Here is a 14,499-nt window from a genome sequence, read left to right on the forward strand (position 1 = left end):
ATGCATTTTACTGTCATGTATAACTAATTAAAACAAATTTTTAAAAAATTTAAAAAGAACATTGAGCTAAAATGAAAAAAAAGTGAAAAAATAAAAACACCACATTTTTCCTTTAGAGTTTACATAATTTCAATTTTACTGATTGCATCCCCACAGTATTTTGCAGCATGATCCTTTGTTCTCTTGACTTTCTATAAATTTTTGAGGAAATTAATTAGATTCAGGGTGGGATTTGATCTTGTTCTTGACTTTGTTTGGAAACACTATTCATAATTGATATTGTGGTTTTTCCCTCTCTCTTTTGATGGTAATAATCACTGACTATCATGTCTAAGGGCATTAATTCATTCAGGGGATGCAAAATGGTGATAGTTTCAATATATTATCCCGTCCTCATTAATTAGATGAAATATCTCAATAAAGAGACAATTTATTAGACTTAAAAAATAAACTGCTTGATTTGGTTTTATAAATTAATCTTTCAGGTGTGGGATATCATATAATCATGGTAAAGAGTCCTAATTGTAATGTTGAAAAAATCTCTGAAATGATTAAACGCCATGTCCCAACTGCCAGTATGGAAACCAACATTGCAGCTGAATTATCATTTATACTACCCAAGGAGTACACACACAGGTATGGGTTCAAAGAATGTTAGATGAGTGGTTTGAGATCACTAGAAATCACTACTGTTTTTCTAGATTTCCTCAGACTTGACAAATCGATTCTTTCTAGTTGCCATCCTTGACAAGTACTAGTTACAATGTTGCTTCAATAAAGATTTCACTAAAGTACTGAGGGATGCTACAAATGTTAGATTTAATTTAGCTGTGCCTTAATATTTTTAGTTCTATTTCTCGTAACTTAATGCTAAATTAGTGGTAAGATATGGCAAATAATAAATTTTCTTCTTGGTGAGTAAAGCCAACTGAATTCATTTTTTGTTTTACAAAGAGTTATTTCCCTTCCCATTTCAATTGTAATTAAAAAATAATTTAAAAATTAATATTTATTTGTTAGAGTCATTGTGATATTTTGATAAAATGTTTATATTGTGGGATGACTTAGTCAAGCTGATTATCAAATCCCTATATGCTTATTTTTTATAGGGAAACATTTAATATCTACTCTTTAGCAGTTTTGAAATATACAACTGATATAATAAATAATAAATATATATTATAGTCAACATTCTGTATAAGAGATCACTAAGGCTTATTCCTCCTGTATAACTGAAATTTTGTACCCTTTGATCAACACCCTATCGTCTACTCCCTTAGCAAGCCTCTGGTAACCATCATTTTATGCATTCATTTAACTGTGGATACCTATTTTTCTCCCATGTCTTAGTTACTGTGAAAAATGCTGCATTGAACATAGAAATGAAAAAATATCTCTTTGGGATACAGATTTTAATCCCTTTGAATATATAACCAGAAGTGGGATGGTTGGATCATATGGCAATTCTGGTTTTTAGTTTTCTGAGAATTTCCATGCTATTTTTCAGAATGGTTGAAGTAACTTACAATCCCACCAATAGTGCACAAGGGTTCCCTTTACTCCACACCCTCTCCAAAACTTATCTTTTGTCTTCCTTATAGTAGCCATTCAAACAGGCATAAGGTGATATCTCACTGTAGTTTTAATCTTTATTTCTCTGATTATTAGTATTGATGTTGGGCATTTGTAAGTCCTCTTTTGAGAAGTGTCTCTTTAGGTCTTTTATCCATTTTGATTGGATTATTTCCTTGTTATCAAGTTCTCTGAGTTCCTTATGTATTTTTATTTTGGGTATGAGTCCTTTTTTGAGATGTGTAGTTTTCAAGTAATTTCTCCCTATCCATGGATTGTCTTTTCCCTCTATTGATTGTTCCCTTTGCTGTTCAAAGATTTTTAGTTTGATGCAGTTCCATGCTTTTAAAGTTTTGCTTTTGTTGCCTGAATTTTTAAGGTAATATTCAAGAAATATTTGTCTAGACAAATGGTTTTATACTCTTTTTATTTCTAGTGGTTTTAAAGTTTCAGGTCTTTTGTTTAAGGCTTTAATCAATTTCCCTTCATTGTCCCCGATGTGAAATGCCTATAAAAAATACATCACAGTAATTTTGGAATAATATTTGAATATTTTTATGTCCATATAATTGAAGCTTTGGAACTTAACTGGGTTTTAATCCATTTTGAGATGATTTTTCTATATTGCTGTAAAATAAGGGTTCCATTTTATGCTTCTGCATGTAGATATACAGTTTTCCTAACACTGATTATTGAAGAGACTGTCCTTTCTCCATTTGGGTTCCTGACACTTTTGACAAAATCAGTTGGCGATAAGTATATGGGTTTATTTTGGGACCTTTGTTCTGTTCCATTGGTTTCCATTGATGAATGGTTATTTTTATTGTAAAACTAAGTTGTTTGATTGCTGTAGCTCTGTAATAGATTTTGCTGTTTCGTTTCAATTTAGTTGTCTGGGGTTTTTGTGGTTCCATAAGAATTTTGTGATCATTTTTTCCTATTTCTGTGAAAAATGACATTGAGATTTGGTAGAGATTGCATTGAGTTGGTAAATTGCTTCGAGTAGTGTGGACCTCTTAATAATAATTCTTCTAATCCGTGATCACATTGTGTGCCATTCCATTATTTTCTGTCACGTACCATTTCTTTCATCAGTGTTTTATAGTTTTCAGCATACAGATCTTCCACCCCTTTGGTTATAATTATTATTCCTATGCTACTCTGGATTTTTTTAATCATAAAAGGAAGTTGCGTTTTGTCAAATGCTTTGTCCGCATCAATTAAGATGATAATGTGTTTTTTTTTCCATTAATGTGGTCCCAACATATTTTCATATGTTGAACCATACTTACATTCTAGGAATGATCCAACTTAGTAATGGTGTATAGTCTTTTAAATATACGGCTGATGGGCTAGGATTGTGGCTAAGTGGTAGAGTGCTTGCCTAGCATGTGTGAGGCACTGGATTTGATTCTTAGCATCACATATAAATAAATAAAGACCATTGAGAACTAAAACATTTTTAAAAATATATTGCTGAATTTGTTTTGCTGAGCATTTTTATATCAGTATTCATAAGAGATTTTGGTCTGTGGTTTTCTTGTAGAGCTTTTGTTTGTCTTTGATATCAGGATAATGTTTCCTCATAGAATGATTTAAGACAGTTCCCACTTCTTGAATTATATGGGAAAATATTAGAACATTAGTATTTATTCTTCTTTAAATGCTTGGTGGAATTCATGAGTGAAGCCATTAGGATCAGGGCTTTTCTTTATTAAGTAGATTTTGATTACTGACCTGATATCCTTACTGGGCATAAATCAACTCAGATTTTCTATTTCTTCATGATTTCATCTTAGTAGGTATTGTGTTTCTAGGATTTTGACTATTTCATGTAAGTTATCCAATGTGTTGGCATACAGTTGTACTCACTTCTAATCCCTTTACTTCTGCAGAATTTTAAATAATGTATTCACATTCAGTTCTTATTTTAGTAATTTGAATCTTATTTTTGTCTTAGTCCATTAACCTAAAGATTGGTCAATTTGAGAGCTGGGGTTGTGGCTCAGTGGTAGAGCACTCACGTAACATGTGTGAGGCACTGGGTTCGAGCTTCAGCACCACATAAAAAATAAATAAATAAACAAAATAAAGGTATTATGTCCATCTACAACTAAAAAAATTTAATAAAAGATTGGTCAATTTTATTGATATTTTCAAAGAACCAACTTTTGGTTTAATTGATTTTTTATTATTTTACATTATTTCATTTATCTCTGTTATAATCCCTGTATTCTTTCTTTTGCTAGCTTTAGGTTTGTTTTGCTGTTCTTCTGGTTCCTTAAGGTATAAAGGTAGATGGTTAATTTGATATCTTTCTTGTTTTTTTTTAATATAAGCATTTGGTGGACATCTGTAATCTCAGTGACTTGGGAAGCTGAGGTAGGAAAGGGCAAGTTTGAGGTTGGCCTTGGCAATTTGGTGAACCCTTCAGCAAATTAATGAGACTCTGTCTCAAAACCACAAAGCGGACCTAGGGATGTAGCTCAGTGGTGGTGCCCCTGGGTTCAATCCCTAGTACCAAAATAATAATCATGGTCATAATACTAGTAAATTTTCTTTCTTAACATCACTTTCTCTGTGTCTTATAAGTCTTAGAATATTGTATCTTCATTTTAATTCATCTGTAAACATTTTATAATTTCCCTTGTGATTTATTCTTTGATTCACCAGTTGCTTAAGACCATATTTCACAATTTTTTTTGATGAAATGTTTAAATTCTATGATCTCATTCCTTTTTGTGTATGTTCTTCAGTTATTTTCTTTGAGTTTAACATTCTAAAGTAATAACACTCTAACTTCTATTTATACCAGTTTAATTCAGTAGTATACAAAAACTCAGCTCCTTTTTAGCTTCTTCCCCACATCTACCTGTTATTCATGCCAAACAATTGCATCCTTGTGCATTGTGTGCCCCAAAACATAATAATTCTTTTAAATGCATTGTATCTTAAATTACATAGAAAGCAAAATGTGGATAAATGAAGGTTTCAAATAATACTAGCTTTTAGAATAATTAAGTGTATATTCATTTCTTAAATCATGTGCAAAACAAAGTTATTACAAATTATTGTAAAAATAATACTAGCTTTCACAGTTGTTCATATTTATCTTTATAAATTTTTTTTTCCATGTGTCTCTGAGTTCTCTGTAGTATTTTTCCATTTCACCTAGCAGAATTGTCTTGAGCATATCTCATAAGGCAGGACTAGCATTAATGAACTTCCTCAGACTTTGTTTTCCTGAGAATGTTTTAATTTTTCTTCACTTTGGAAAGAAAGTTTTGCCAGATACAGGATTCTTGGTTGACTTTTTTTCTTTTAACATTTCGAAAACATTGGTTCATTAATGGCCTACTGATCATCTTATTGAGGATTCCTTGTATGTGATAAATTGTTTCTCACTGCCTTCAAGATTCTCTCCTTGTCTTTTAAAAATTATTGGCACATAATTATTCAGAATAGTGGGTTTCATTGTGGCATAACGTACACATGCACATACATAATTTAATCAGTTTTATTCCTCAGTACATCCCCTTGCCTTGCCCCTCTCCCTCCCTCCCCCTGATCCCCTTCCTCTACCCTACCTGTCTCCCTTCTATTTTCAGGAGATTCCCTTTTGTTCTTTTGTCTTCTAGTTTCCACATAAGAAAGAAATCATATGATCCTTGACTTTCTGCTTCTGTAACTTGGCTCTTGTGAATTGCGCTGCTGTAAATAGGAATATTCTTATGAGCCTGTAGTCTCTAGTGCATTGACATTTTTTTTTGGATAAATATGGAGGAGTGGTACACCTGAATTTTCTGGTGGTTCCATTCCTAGTCTTTTGAGAAACCTTGATAATTATTTCCACAGTGACTGTACTAATTTACAGTCCCACTAGTGTATAACTTTTCCTTTTTCTTTGAATTCTCATCAGCATTTATTGTTATTTGTATTTTTGATGACTATCATGTTAAGTAGGGTGAGATGAAATATTAGTGTTGTTTTGATTTCTATTTCCCTGATGGCTAAGATGTTGAGTATTTTTTCACATATATATTAGTCATTTGAGAAGTATGTTTAATTCATTTGTCCATTTGTTTTTTTGTGTTATTTGTTATGGGTGTCCTCTGTCGGAGGAGTAGCTGAAAAAGATTTTCTCCCATCTTGTTGCATGCTCTCTCTTCATAGTGTTGCTTCTTTTTCTATGCAGAAGCTTTTTAATTTGATATTATTTCATTTATTGATTCTTGATATTTTCTGGACTATTGGAGTGCTACTGATGAAATTATTGCCTGCATCTATATTTTCTTCAAGCACTTGCAAAGTTTCAGGTCTAATTCCTAGGCTTTTGATTCATTTTTAGTTGACTTTACTGCAGGGTGAGAGATAGGGAGAGGTCTGTTTTTATTCTTCTCCATATGTATGTCCAGTTTTCCCAGTACCATTTGTTAAAAAGTCTTTTCCTCAGTGTATGTTTGGGGCACCTTTGTTAAGCATCAAATGATTGTATCTGTGTGGGTTGGTCTCTCTGTCTTTGATTATATTCCAATTGTTCTAAATATCTGTTTTTATACCAGTACCATGCCATTTTAGTTACTATGGCTTGGCAGTATATTTTGAAATCAGGTATATGATGGCTCAACCATTTCTCTTATTGCTCAGAATTACTTTGGTTATTCTGGGTATCTTGTTCTTTCACATGAATTTTAGGACTATTTAAAATGTAATTTGATATTTTTATGGGCATTTCATTGAATCTGTTTTTAACTTTCAGTAATATGGCCATTTTAATAATATTAATTCTGTCCATCCATGAACGTGGAGAATCCATACTCTAGTGTCTTCTGTTTCTTGATTTTTGACCATATGATTTTACATGTCTATTTGTTTATCTCTTTTGAGTTCATCTTACTTGGAATTCATTGAGTTTCCTGGATGTTTATATTCCTCAAATATGGGAGCACACTTCTGGAGGTACATACAGCATGGTGTTCTGAATTGCTTCACCAGTTTTGATAAGTTTGGCTTCACGTTCTCCTAAAGTATACGAGCCTTTCAATTAGCTTCTGATTTCTTACTAAGAGAATTTGTCCATGATTGTTTGCTGAATTAGTAAATGACATTATACATCTCATTATTATAATGAAATTACACAACATTGACATGGATGGAGTATGAACAGTTTTCAACATTTTAGGAAAATATCCATATTGTTAAATTTGGGTACATAATTCTTTAATATATGATTCCAATGTGTAAAATGTGAACATAAAGTAAAAAAAAAAGATAAAATAAGTATACCAAATTTTTAATGGTAGTGTCTTGTCTGGGTGGTAGGATTATTCTATTTTATTTACACATTTATATTATCTGTGTTGTCTGCATTTATTATGTTTTAATCAGGAGAATGGCTATGGCAATAATAATGATTGACTAATTTGTTGTAAATTTTGTGGGTTTTTTTCCCTGATCTCTCCAGTTTGGAGTTTGCTGTTTAACCTATATACATAGAAACATAAAAGTTTCTCATTATAATAATGATTGAACTAAAAAGTGAAAGGATCACATAATCTTTCTTGGGTTTATTGTACACTGCTATACTGATGTATGTGTATGTATACTTGTTAATCTTGAGACATGTAGAAAATAATATACAGAAACTTTTCATTCTAATATTGAAATAGAGGGAATAGAATCTAATTTTGGCTCAAAATATAGAGAAAATTTTGACAGAAACTTCCAAAATGGAGAATTTTCTGTCCTCATATGGTTGGGTTCATAAACTGAAGGAGTTTTGGAGTGATTAAACATCTAAACATAAAATCCTGAGAAATCTCAGAAAAACTATTTTTCATAAGCTTTATACCATCACATTATAACTGCCCAATGTTATATACCTCCCCTGGTTATGTGAGTGGACAGTTTTCTCCCAGTCCCAAAATTTTATCTACATATCTTGATTTAGTGTGTTTCATGGGAATAATGCCCTACATTAAATAAATTAAATCTTAACTACTAGTGAACATTAATATATAAAATGTCAATTGATAATTTTACCAGAAATTCAGGAAGCAGTTTGATACAGCAACTTGCTAGTGTTTTTGTTTCGTTTTGTTTTCTTCACATGTTCCACATTTTTATGGTTTGTTAGTGGGACATGGAAACTACCATTTCATTAAGAAATAAGCTGTACTTTTTTCCACTATCAAGAACAAAAAAATATATAAGTAGAATAATCTGTTTTACTGCTAGCTCTTTCTTTGCTTCTATTTCTTCTAGTTTTGAAGACCTGTTTTTGGAAATAGAAGAAAGAAAGACAGAGCTGGGCATCGCTGGCTTTGGCATTTCTATGACTACCTTGGAAGAAGTTTTCTTCAAGTAAGTAATAATAATGAAAAAGGGCAGAGCAAAACTTCCTACAAGTATATAAATATTTGATACACACGGAGTAAGGAGGTTAGAGACAAACATCCAAATAAAAAGCCCATGTAAGTCTTTAATGCTATCAATTACTGTGGGGGACTTACTCTCCTATTATACTATGAATTCTATTACCCTGATTATACCTGTCAGTTTCTTCCATGGAGTTGTAAACCGACAGAGGACAAATTTAACCATGTGCCCACTTGCTGGATAAACTAACCCAGATAATTAGATTGCCTGGACGAGGAAATTGAGAAAATAAGTCTATGGCACTAATATAAGCTTAAAATATAATAAAAAATAAAATCTGTAAATATTATTATTATTTCTTAGAATAGATTTAACAACCACTGTCTTCTCAAAACAAAAGGATAATGTCTTAGATCTTTTACTTGACTAAGTTGTTTATTTTATCCATTGGGGGGTGGGGGGTAGTGTATCTCAGTGGTCAAAGGACTTGCCCAAGATGCCTGAGGCCCTGAGTTCATTCTCCAGCAACACATACGCACGCACACACGCACAAAAAAGAAAAGTAAATATTACTGTCATTGATGTTAACATTGCATAATCATCATTAAAAAATGTTTGCTTCAATTTGTGAAAGTCTTTGATGGATTGGGTATTTGGGAACCACTGTTCTAGTTAAAATTATTATATAATTTCTTATCTATGTGTGTGTGTGTTTGTGTGTGTGTGTGTTTGTGTGTTTGTGTGTGTGTAGGGTCAGTAATCTGGCAAACTACAAAGTAAATGAGGAGGCTCTCCAGATGTCTTCCGAACCAACCACAAATACAAATGAAAACAATCAGAATGTGAATGCATCCAGAAATTCTGAAAGATCTGCACCTGACACGAATAAAAATTCTGATACATCATTTAATACTGGGGTGAGCATCTTCACTAAGAATATAATGACAGAATAAAAGAAGTACACTTCATTAAAATATTTTAACTCAGGATCTTGAGTTTAGAATTCGTAGTTATAGAAAGCCCAATAATGTAGGGAAAAATTTGTAAAGCAATCCCATTAATTTTTCTACTTCAAATATAAAATACTATAGGCAAAAATCAGATTTTATTTTCACCATTGTTATTCCTTAGAATATTTCTTATGTCAGTTTTCATAATTGTTACTTCATTCTGAGTTGAAAAAGGGTCCTATTAAAATTTGTTTTTTACATCCCTATTCACACACATAGAAGACATTTAAATTTATGCATTGGACTGCATTGTTACTGCCTAAGAACTATTTCCAATTCATCATATTCCTTCACCAGTGTGGGAATTCTCACTGAAGTGCCTAGCATTTATCTTGGTCTCCTAATTTCTCTTCCTTCCAATTTTTTTTTTTTTGGTGAGGGGTTCTGAGAAAGAGAATACATTTGTCCAAGTTGCTTATTAGGCATGTCTCCACTGTGGGGCTTATGAGCCAGTTGTGAAGCAAAGCGGGTAATGCAAGGGAGTGTGGAATTTTTTTTTTTTTTTGTACCAGGAATTGAACTCAGGAACACATAACCACTGAGCCACATTCCAGCCCTTTTTAAAAATTTTTTATTTTGAGACAGAGTCTCACTAAGTTGCTGAGGGCCTCGCCAAGTTGCTGAGGCTGGCCTTGTTGTCCTCCTGCCTAAGCCTCCTGAGCCATTGGGGTTATAGTCATGTGCCATCATACCCAACTGAAAGTGTGGAATTTTGAGCTAGACAGAACTATATTCCCTGCTCTATCATTTACAGGCCATTTGTCCTTGGCAAAGACATTTAGTACTTCTGAGCTTCAATTTCATTCTGTCTGAGACTATTTCAATGAGTTAAAAATACTAATTGCGAACTATACAATGTTTGACATGAATTGGGTACTTAGGAATTATCATTTCCTCCTTTCCCCACTTGTACATTTCTACTCCTCTGGCATTCTTCCCTATTTCTCCCTCTTGAAACATGCAGATGAATGACAATTTGGCAGATCAGTCTAGAAAAGTAGTTGATTCCTCGACACATTTTTAGTTCTAGGAATATATCTTAATAAACAGTCTTTTAAAAGCTAGAAGTCACTTTTTTCCTACCATGAACACAATGTGAGAAGATTCTCCTTCTTGACTTATTTAATATGAAGAAAGATAGATGTATTGTTCTGTGCAAGAGAATGTTAATAATACATTAATGATAGATAAAAATCATCCTTTTTGAGACTTTTGTTATAATTAGGTTAGGAGCCAAGCCAGTCCTTTTAATGAACACATTATACAGATAGTAAATTTTACTTGTTAAGTAGTCTACTAGCAATGTTCACCTTCTCCCCAGGTATGTGTGTATACAAAGTGTGTACATCTCTTATCCTAAGATTTGGAACATTCCATGCTGGTCCGTGATCTCTGCAATGCCACCTTTCTCTCCTCTTACAGTTGGCTCTTCACAAGCAGCAGTTCCATGCCATGCTCTTAAAACGGGTAGGATTCAATCGGTGCAACTGGAAAATATTATTGCTTCAAATCGGGGCACTTGTGGGTTTCATGTATCTTCAGATGAGAAGAACGACTGTTCCACCAACACTGGATGAGCCTGCCAGGGAAATGGATTTAGGACAATATGGTGAAACCATTGTGCCTTTCTCAGTTTCTGGAAGTTCTAATTTAACTGAGAATTTTAAAAAAAATCTTGAGATCATACTAACGGATAAGAAACAAAAACTTAAAGAAGTACAAGGTAAGGCTCTTTAAAAATAAAAAGACTGCTAGTAAATGAAGACCAGCTTGTATTACTTTATAAGAAAGGACTCAACTGGAATATTGAGGTACTTGATTATTTATTTTTTGATAGTAGCCAATCTCACGAAGGCAGCCAAATCTGAGGCAAGAATCATCTTTCAAGCAAGTATTGAATACATGCTTTTGGCAAGAGCTTTTCTAAATACCTGAATGATCTAAATTTTGATAGCCACATTTGCTAAAGTGGAAGACATTGAGGTTTGAAAATATTCAGTAAGTTGTCCCAAATCATGTATCTAGTACATATTAGAGCAGGGAATGAATGTTCAGGCTGTCTAGCTAGAGGCTACTATCTCAACCACTTGCTAGGTTAAATCATTTCTGTAGGAAACAACTGTATCTTCTTCCAAGATAGGTTATTTCCTGCCAGATACTTTATTTTTATTTCAGCTATTGCTTCTATTTACAACATTATATTAGGCAATTATATAACCTGTGCAGTTTAGAGGCAGCCAATACTGGTAAATTGGTGGTGGAGTGTATGGCGGGGGTGCCTTTCAAGAAGAAAATATCCATAAAGAACATATACATAAAGGATATGTTCTTTTTTTCCCTTTAGGTTTTATTGTGAGAAATGAAATTGCTTTTGGAAATACTGGATGTTATTTATACCACTATCCTGACTTTACAACCAGTACATCAGACTGGGTGGCATAAAAACTGTCAATAAATCATATATCCCCTTTCCTCTCTCATTATAAGAGCACTATAGATGAGTGCTTATTAATCGAAAATAAAATAGTTGTTCAGAAGAGAACAGGGAATAGAAGAGAAAGAAAATGAATTTCTCTGATTCATAATGTAATTCTTTTTTACTGCATTATATTACTCATATAAAAATTATCAGTAATAATAAGATTATCCAGTTAAATATTTCTCTTTGTTTATTCTTTGAGTACCTTGGACTTGTCTTAATTTAAAATCAGGCAGTTTTTTTTTTTCACAAGATGGTGGATTAGGAAGCTCTGTGTATTCATCCCAATACAACAGGTAAACAACAGCAGACTAAGAACAATTTTACAGACGTTCTGGAGGCCAGTCAAGGGTTCTACCCAATTTTTAAAAAGACACTAAAAAACTTGTGTGGCACTTTTGCTCATTCTTGCCCCACCCCACCTGGCAAGGCAGACTTGTGACATGTAACTGGTGGGAGATGTTAGCAGCAGAACACAGTAGAACATTTAAGGCTCTACAAAGGAGCAAAGGTGAGACTTAGAGGGGAATTAAGATATTTAGAGGCAGCCAATACTGGGAAATTGGTGGTGGAGTGTGTGACGGAGGTGCCTTTCAAGAACAACATATCCAGAAAGGTCCGAGAACAACTGAAGCTTTAATTTTGGTCTAATTAGTGAAGTTATTTGCCTGCATGGATGTAGTCAGCAAAGGCTGGGAGAGTGGTTGCTTTTGAAAATACCTAATTTTCATCAAAAGATCAGAAGGTATACTTGGTGTATATTGAGATACTAACACAAGAAGCTAAATAAACTCCAAGTAGAACAAGTTCAAAAAGACCCACATAGAGAATTTCCAAAATGGCAAGAGTAAATTGCCTCATCACAAACAAAAGGTTCTCAATAAAATTAACAGATTTTTCAGCAAAAGTCCTTCAGGTCAAAAGTCAGTGGGATGAATTTAACATGCCAAAAAATACTTTTAAATGTGTCAGCCCAGGAATTCTATCCAGCAAAACTGTCATTCAAAATGAGAGAGAGAGGGTTAGTGGGCCTGCAATATGTGAAGGGGTAGTTTGTATGTCAGGAGCAAGGATAAGGGACAGAACTGTGAAGGAGTATAATTTTTGTTTCTATATGTGATTAAAGTTAATTTAGTATCAGTTTAAAATACAGGATGTTATGTGTAATACCCTTGGTAAACAGAAAGAAAACATCTATAAAGAATACACAAAAAGAAATGAAGAGGGAATCAAAACATATCAGGAGAAAAGCAGTAAAGAAGAATATAAGGATCGAGAAAAATTAAGACATGCAACAAAACAGAAATTGTTATTCTTTATTAGAATTACTATAAATGTAAATGTATTAAAATTTCCATTTAAGCAAATGCAGTAGTGCACACCTGTAATCCCTGTGACTTGGAAGCTGAGTCACGAGGATCTCAAGTTCTAGGCCAGTCTCAGCAACTTAGTGAGTCTCTGTTTCAAAATTTAAAACGTTAAAAGGACTAGGGATATAGCTCAGTGGTAAAGTATCCCTGGATTCAATCCCAATACAAAAAAAATTGTTTTCCAATTAAAAGACATATTGGCAGGCTGCATAAAAAACAGAAGCCAAATATGCTGTCCACAAAGAGATTGACTTTAGAGTTCAGAACACGTGAAGGCTACAAGTAAAAAGATGGCACATGTGAATAGAACCACATACTAGAGTAGACTTTAACTCAAAACTGTTATAAAGAATATTAGATAGTGATTAAAGGGGGAAAATATAATAATCATAAATGTCATTCTTGATATCAGACTATATATCAAGTAAACATTGATAGACTGAAAGGAAAAGTAACTCCACAGTAATAGTAGGAGACTTTCAATAATAGTCCCACTTTTAGTAGTAGACATATGAACAGCAGACAGACCAAATGTACCTAACAGACATATGCAGAAATGTCCAATCAACCACAGCAGGACATATGTATTTTCTCATGTGCATGAGGAATGTTACTCAGTATAAACTAAGTGTTGTGCCACAGAAAAGTCTTAAAGATAAATTGAAATCATATCAAGTATCTTTTGTGTCCACAATGGAATGAAACTAGAAATCAATAACATTAAGAAATTCAGAAAATTTACACATGTAATAAAAATAAACAGCACACCCTTAATCATAGGGTAAAAGACAAAATTGTAAGGGAAAAAACTTAAGTGAAAATAAAGACATGTGATATCAAAACTTGTGGCATGTAGCCAAAGCAGTTCTAATTTAATACTTAAATTTAAAAAATAGGAAAGCTCTCAAATCAGCAAACCTAACCTTACAAATAAAGTAATTAGAAGAACAAACTAAGCCCTAAGCCAGCATAAGGAAGGAAATAATAAAGGTTGAAGTAGAGAGAACCAAAAAGACTAGGAAAACAAGAGGAAAAAGGTCAACAAAACCAAAGATTTTTTTTAAAGATCAAGAAATTGAAACACATATTTTAAAAAGGAAAAAAAGAAGACTCAATAATCAGAAATGGAAGGACATTACTTCTAATCTTACAAAATAAAAGTATTATATTAGAGTACTCTGAAAAATTGTACATCAAAAAATGATAAGATAAATTATATAAATTGGACAAATTTCTAGTAATGCACAAGTTACCAAGACTTAACCAATGAAGAAATATAAAGTCTCAATAAACTATAACTGGTAAGGATTGAATCAGTAATCAAAATTCTCCCAATTAGAAGCAGCCCTGTTATGGAGTGATGTTCAGCTTTCCATCTGGATTTTAAAATAATAGCGGAAGGTAACTGTTATTTTGGGGTATGAGGTGCCCCCCAAAAGCTCCTCTGTGGATGCAAGAGTGTTTGGAAGTGAAATGATTGGATTGTGAGAATTGTAACCTAATCAGTCCATACTAGATCAAAGGGACTACTGGGTGGTAATCGTGGGCAGATGGGATGTGGCTGAAGAAGGTGGGTTACTGGGGGCTTGCCCTGAAAGCGTTCATCTTCTCTGTGGCCCCTTCCTCTGCAAGCAGAGCAGCTTTCCCTTGGCCACACCCTTCTGCCATGTTGTGCCTAATCTTGGGCCTA

The 14,499-nt window shown here is 33.3% G+C and overlaps 1 protein-coding gene across 1 annotated transcript in view; it reads left to right on the forward strand.

Annotated features, from left to right (window-relative positions):
• LOC143385432 (phospholipid-transporting ATPase ABCA3-like) overlaps positions 1–14,499 on the forward strand; it is a 129,058-nt gene that overhangs the window by 67,341 nt on the left and 47,218 nt on the right. The window contains exons 15-18 of the mRNA XM_076840922.2: positions 486–636; positions 7,837–7,935; positions 8,702–8,867; positions 10,383–10,683. Of these exons, the coding sequence (XP_076697037.1) occupies positions 486–636; positions 7,837–7,935; positions 8,702–8,867; positions 10,383–10,683 (717 nt within the window). The remainder of the gene's footprint in view (positions 1–485; positions 637–7,836; positions 7,936–8,701; positions 8,868–10,382; positions 10,684–14,499) is intronic.

This window comes from Callospermophilus lateralis, chromosome 19 (assembly GCF_048772815.1).
Source record: "Callospermophilus lateralis isolate mCalLat2 chromosome 19, mCalLat2.hap1, whole genome shotgun sequence".
In the NCBI taxonomy this organism is placed as follows: domain Eukaryota; kingdom Metazoa; phylum Chordata; class Mammalia; order Rodentia; family Sciuridae; genus Callospermophilus; species Callospermophilus lateralis.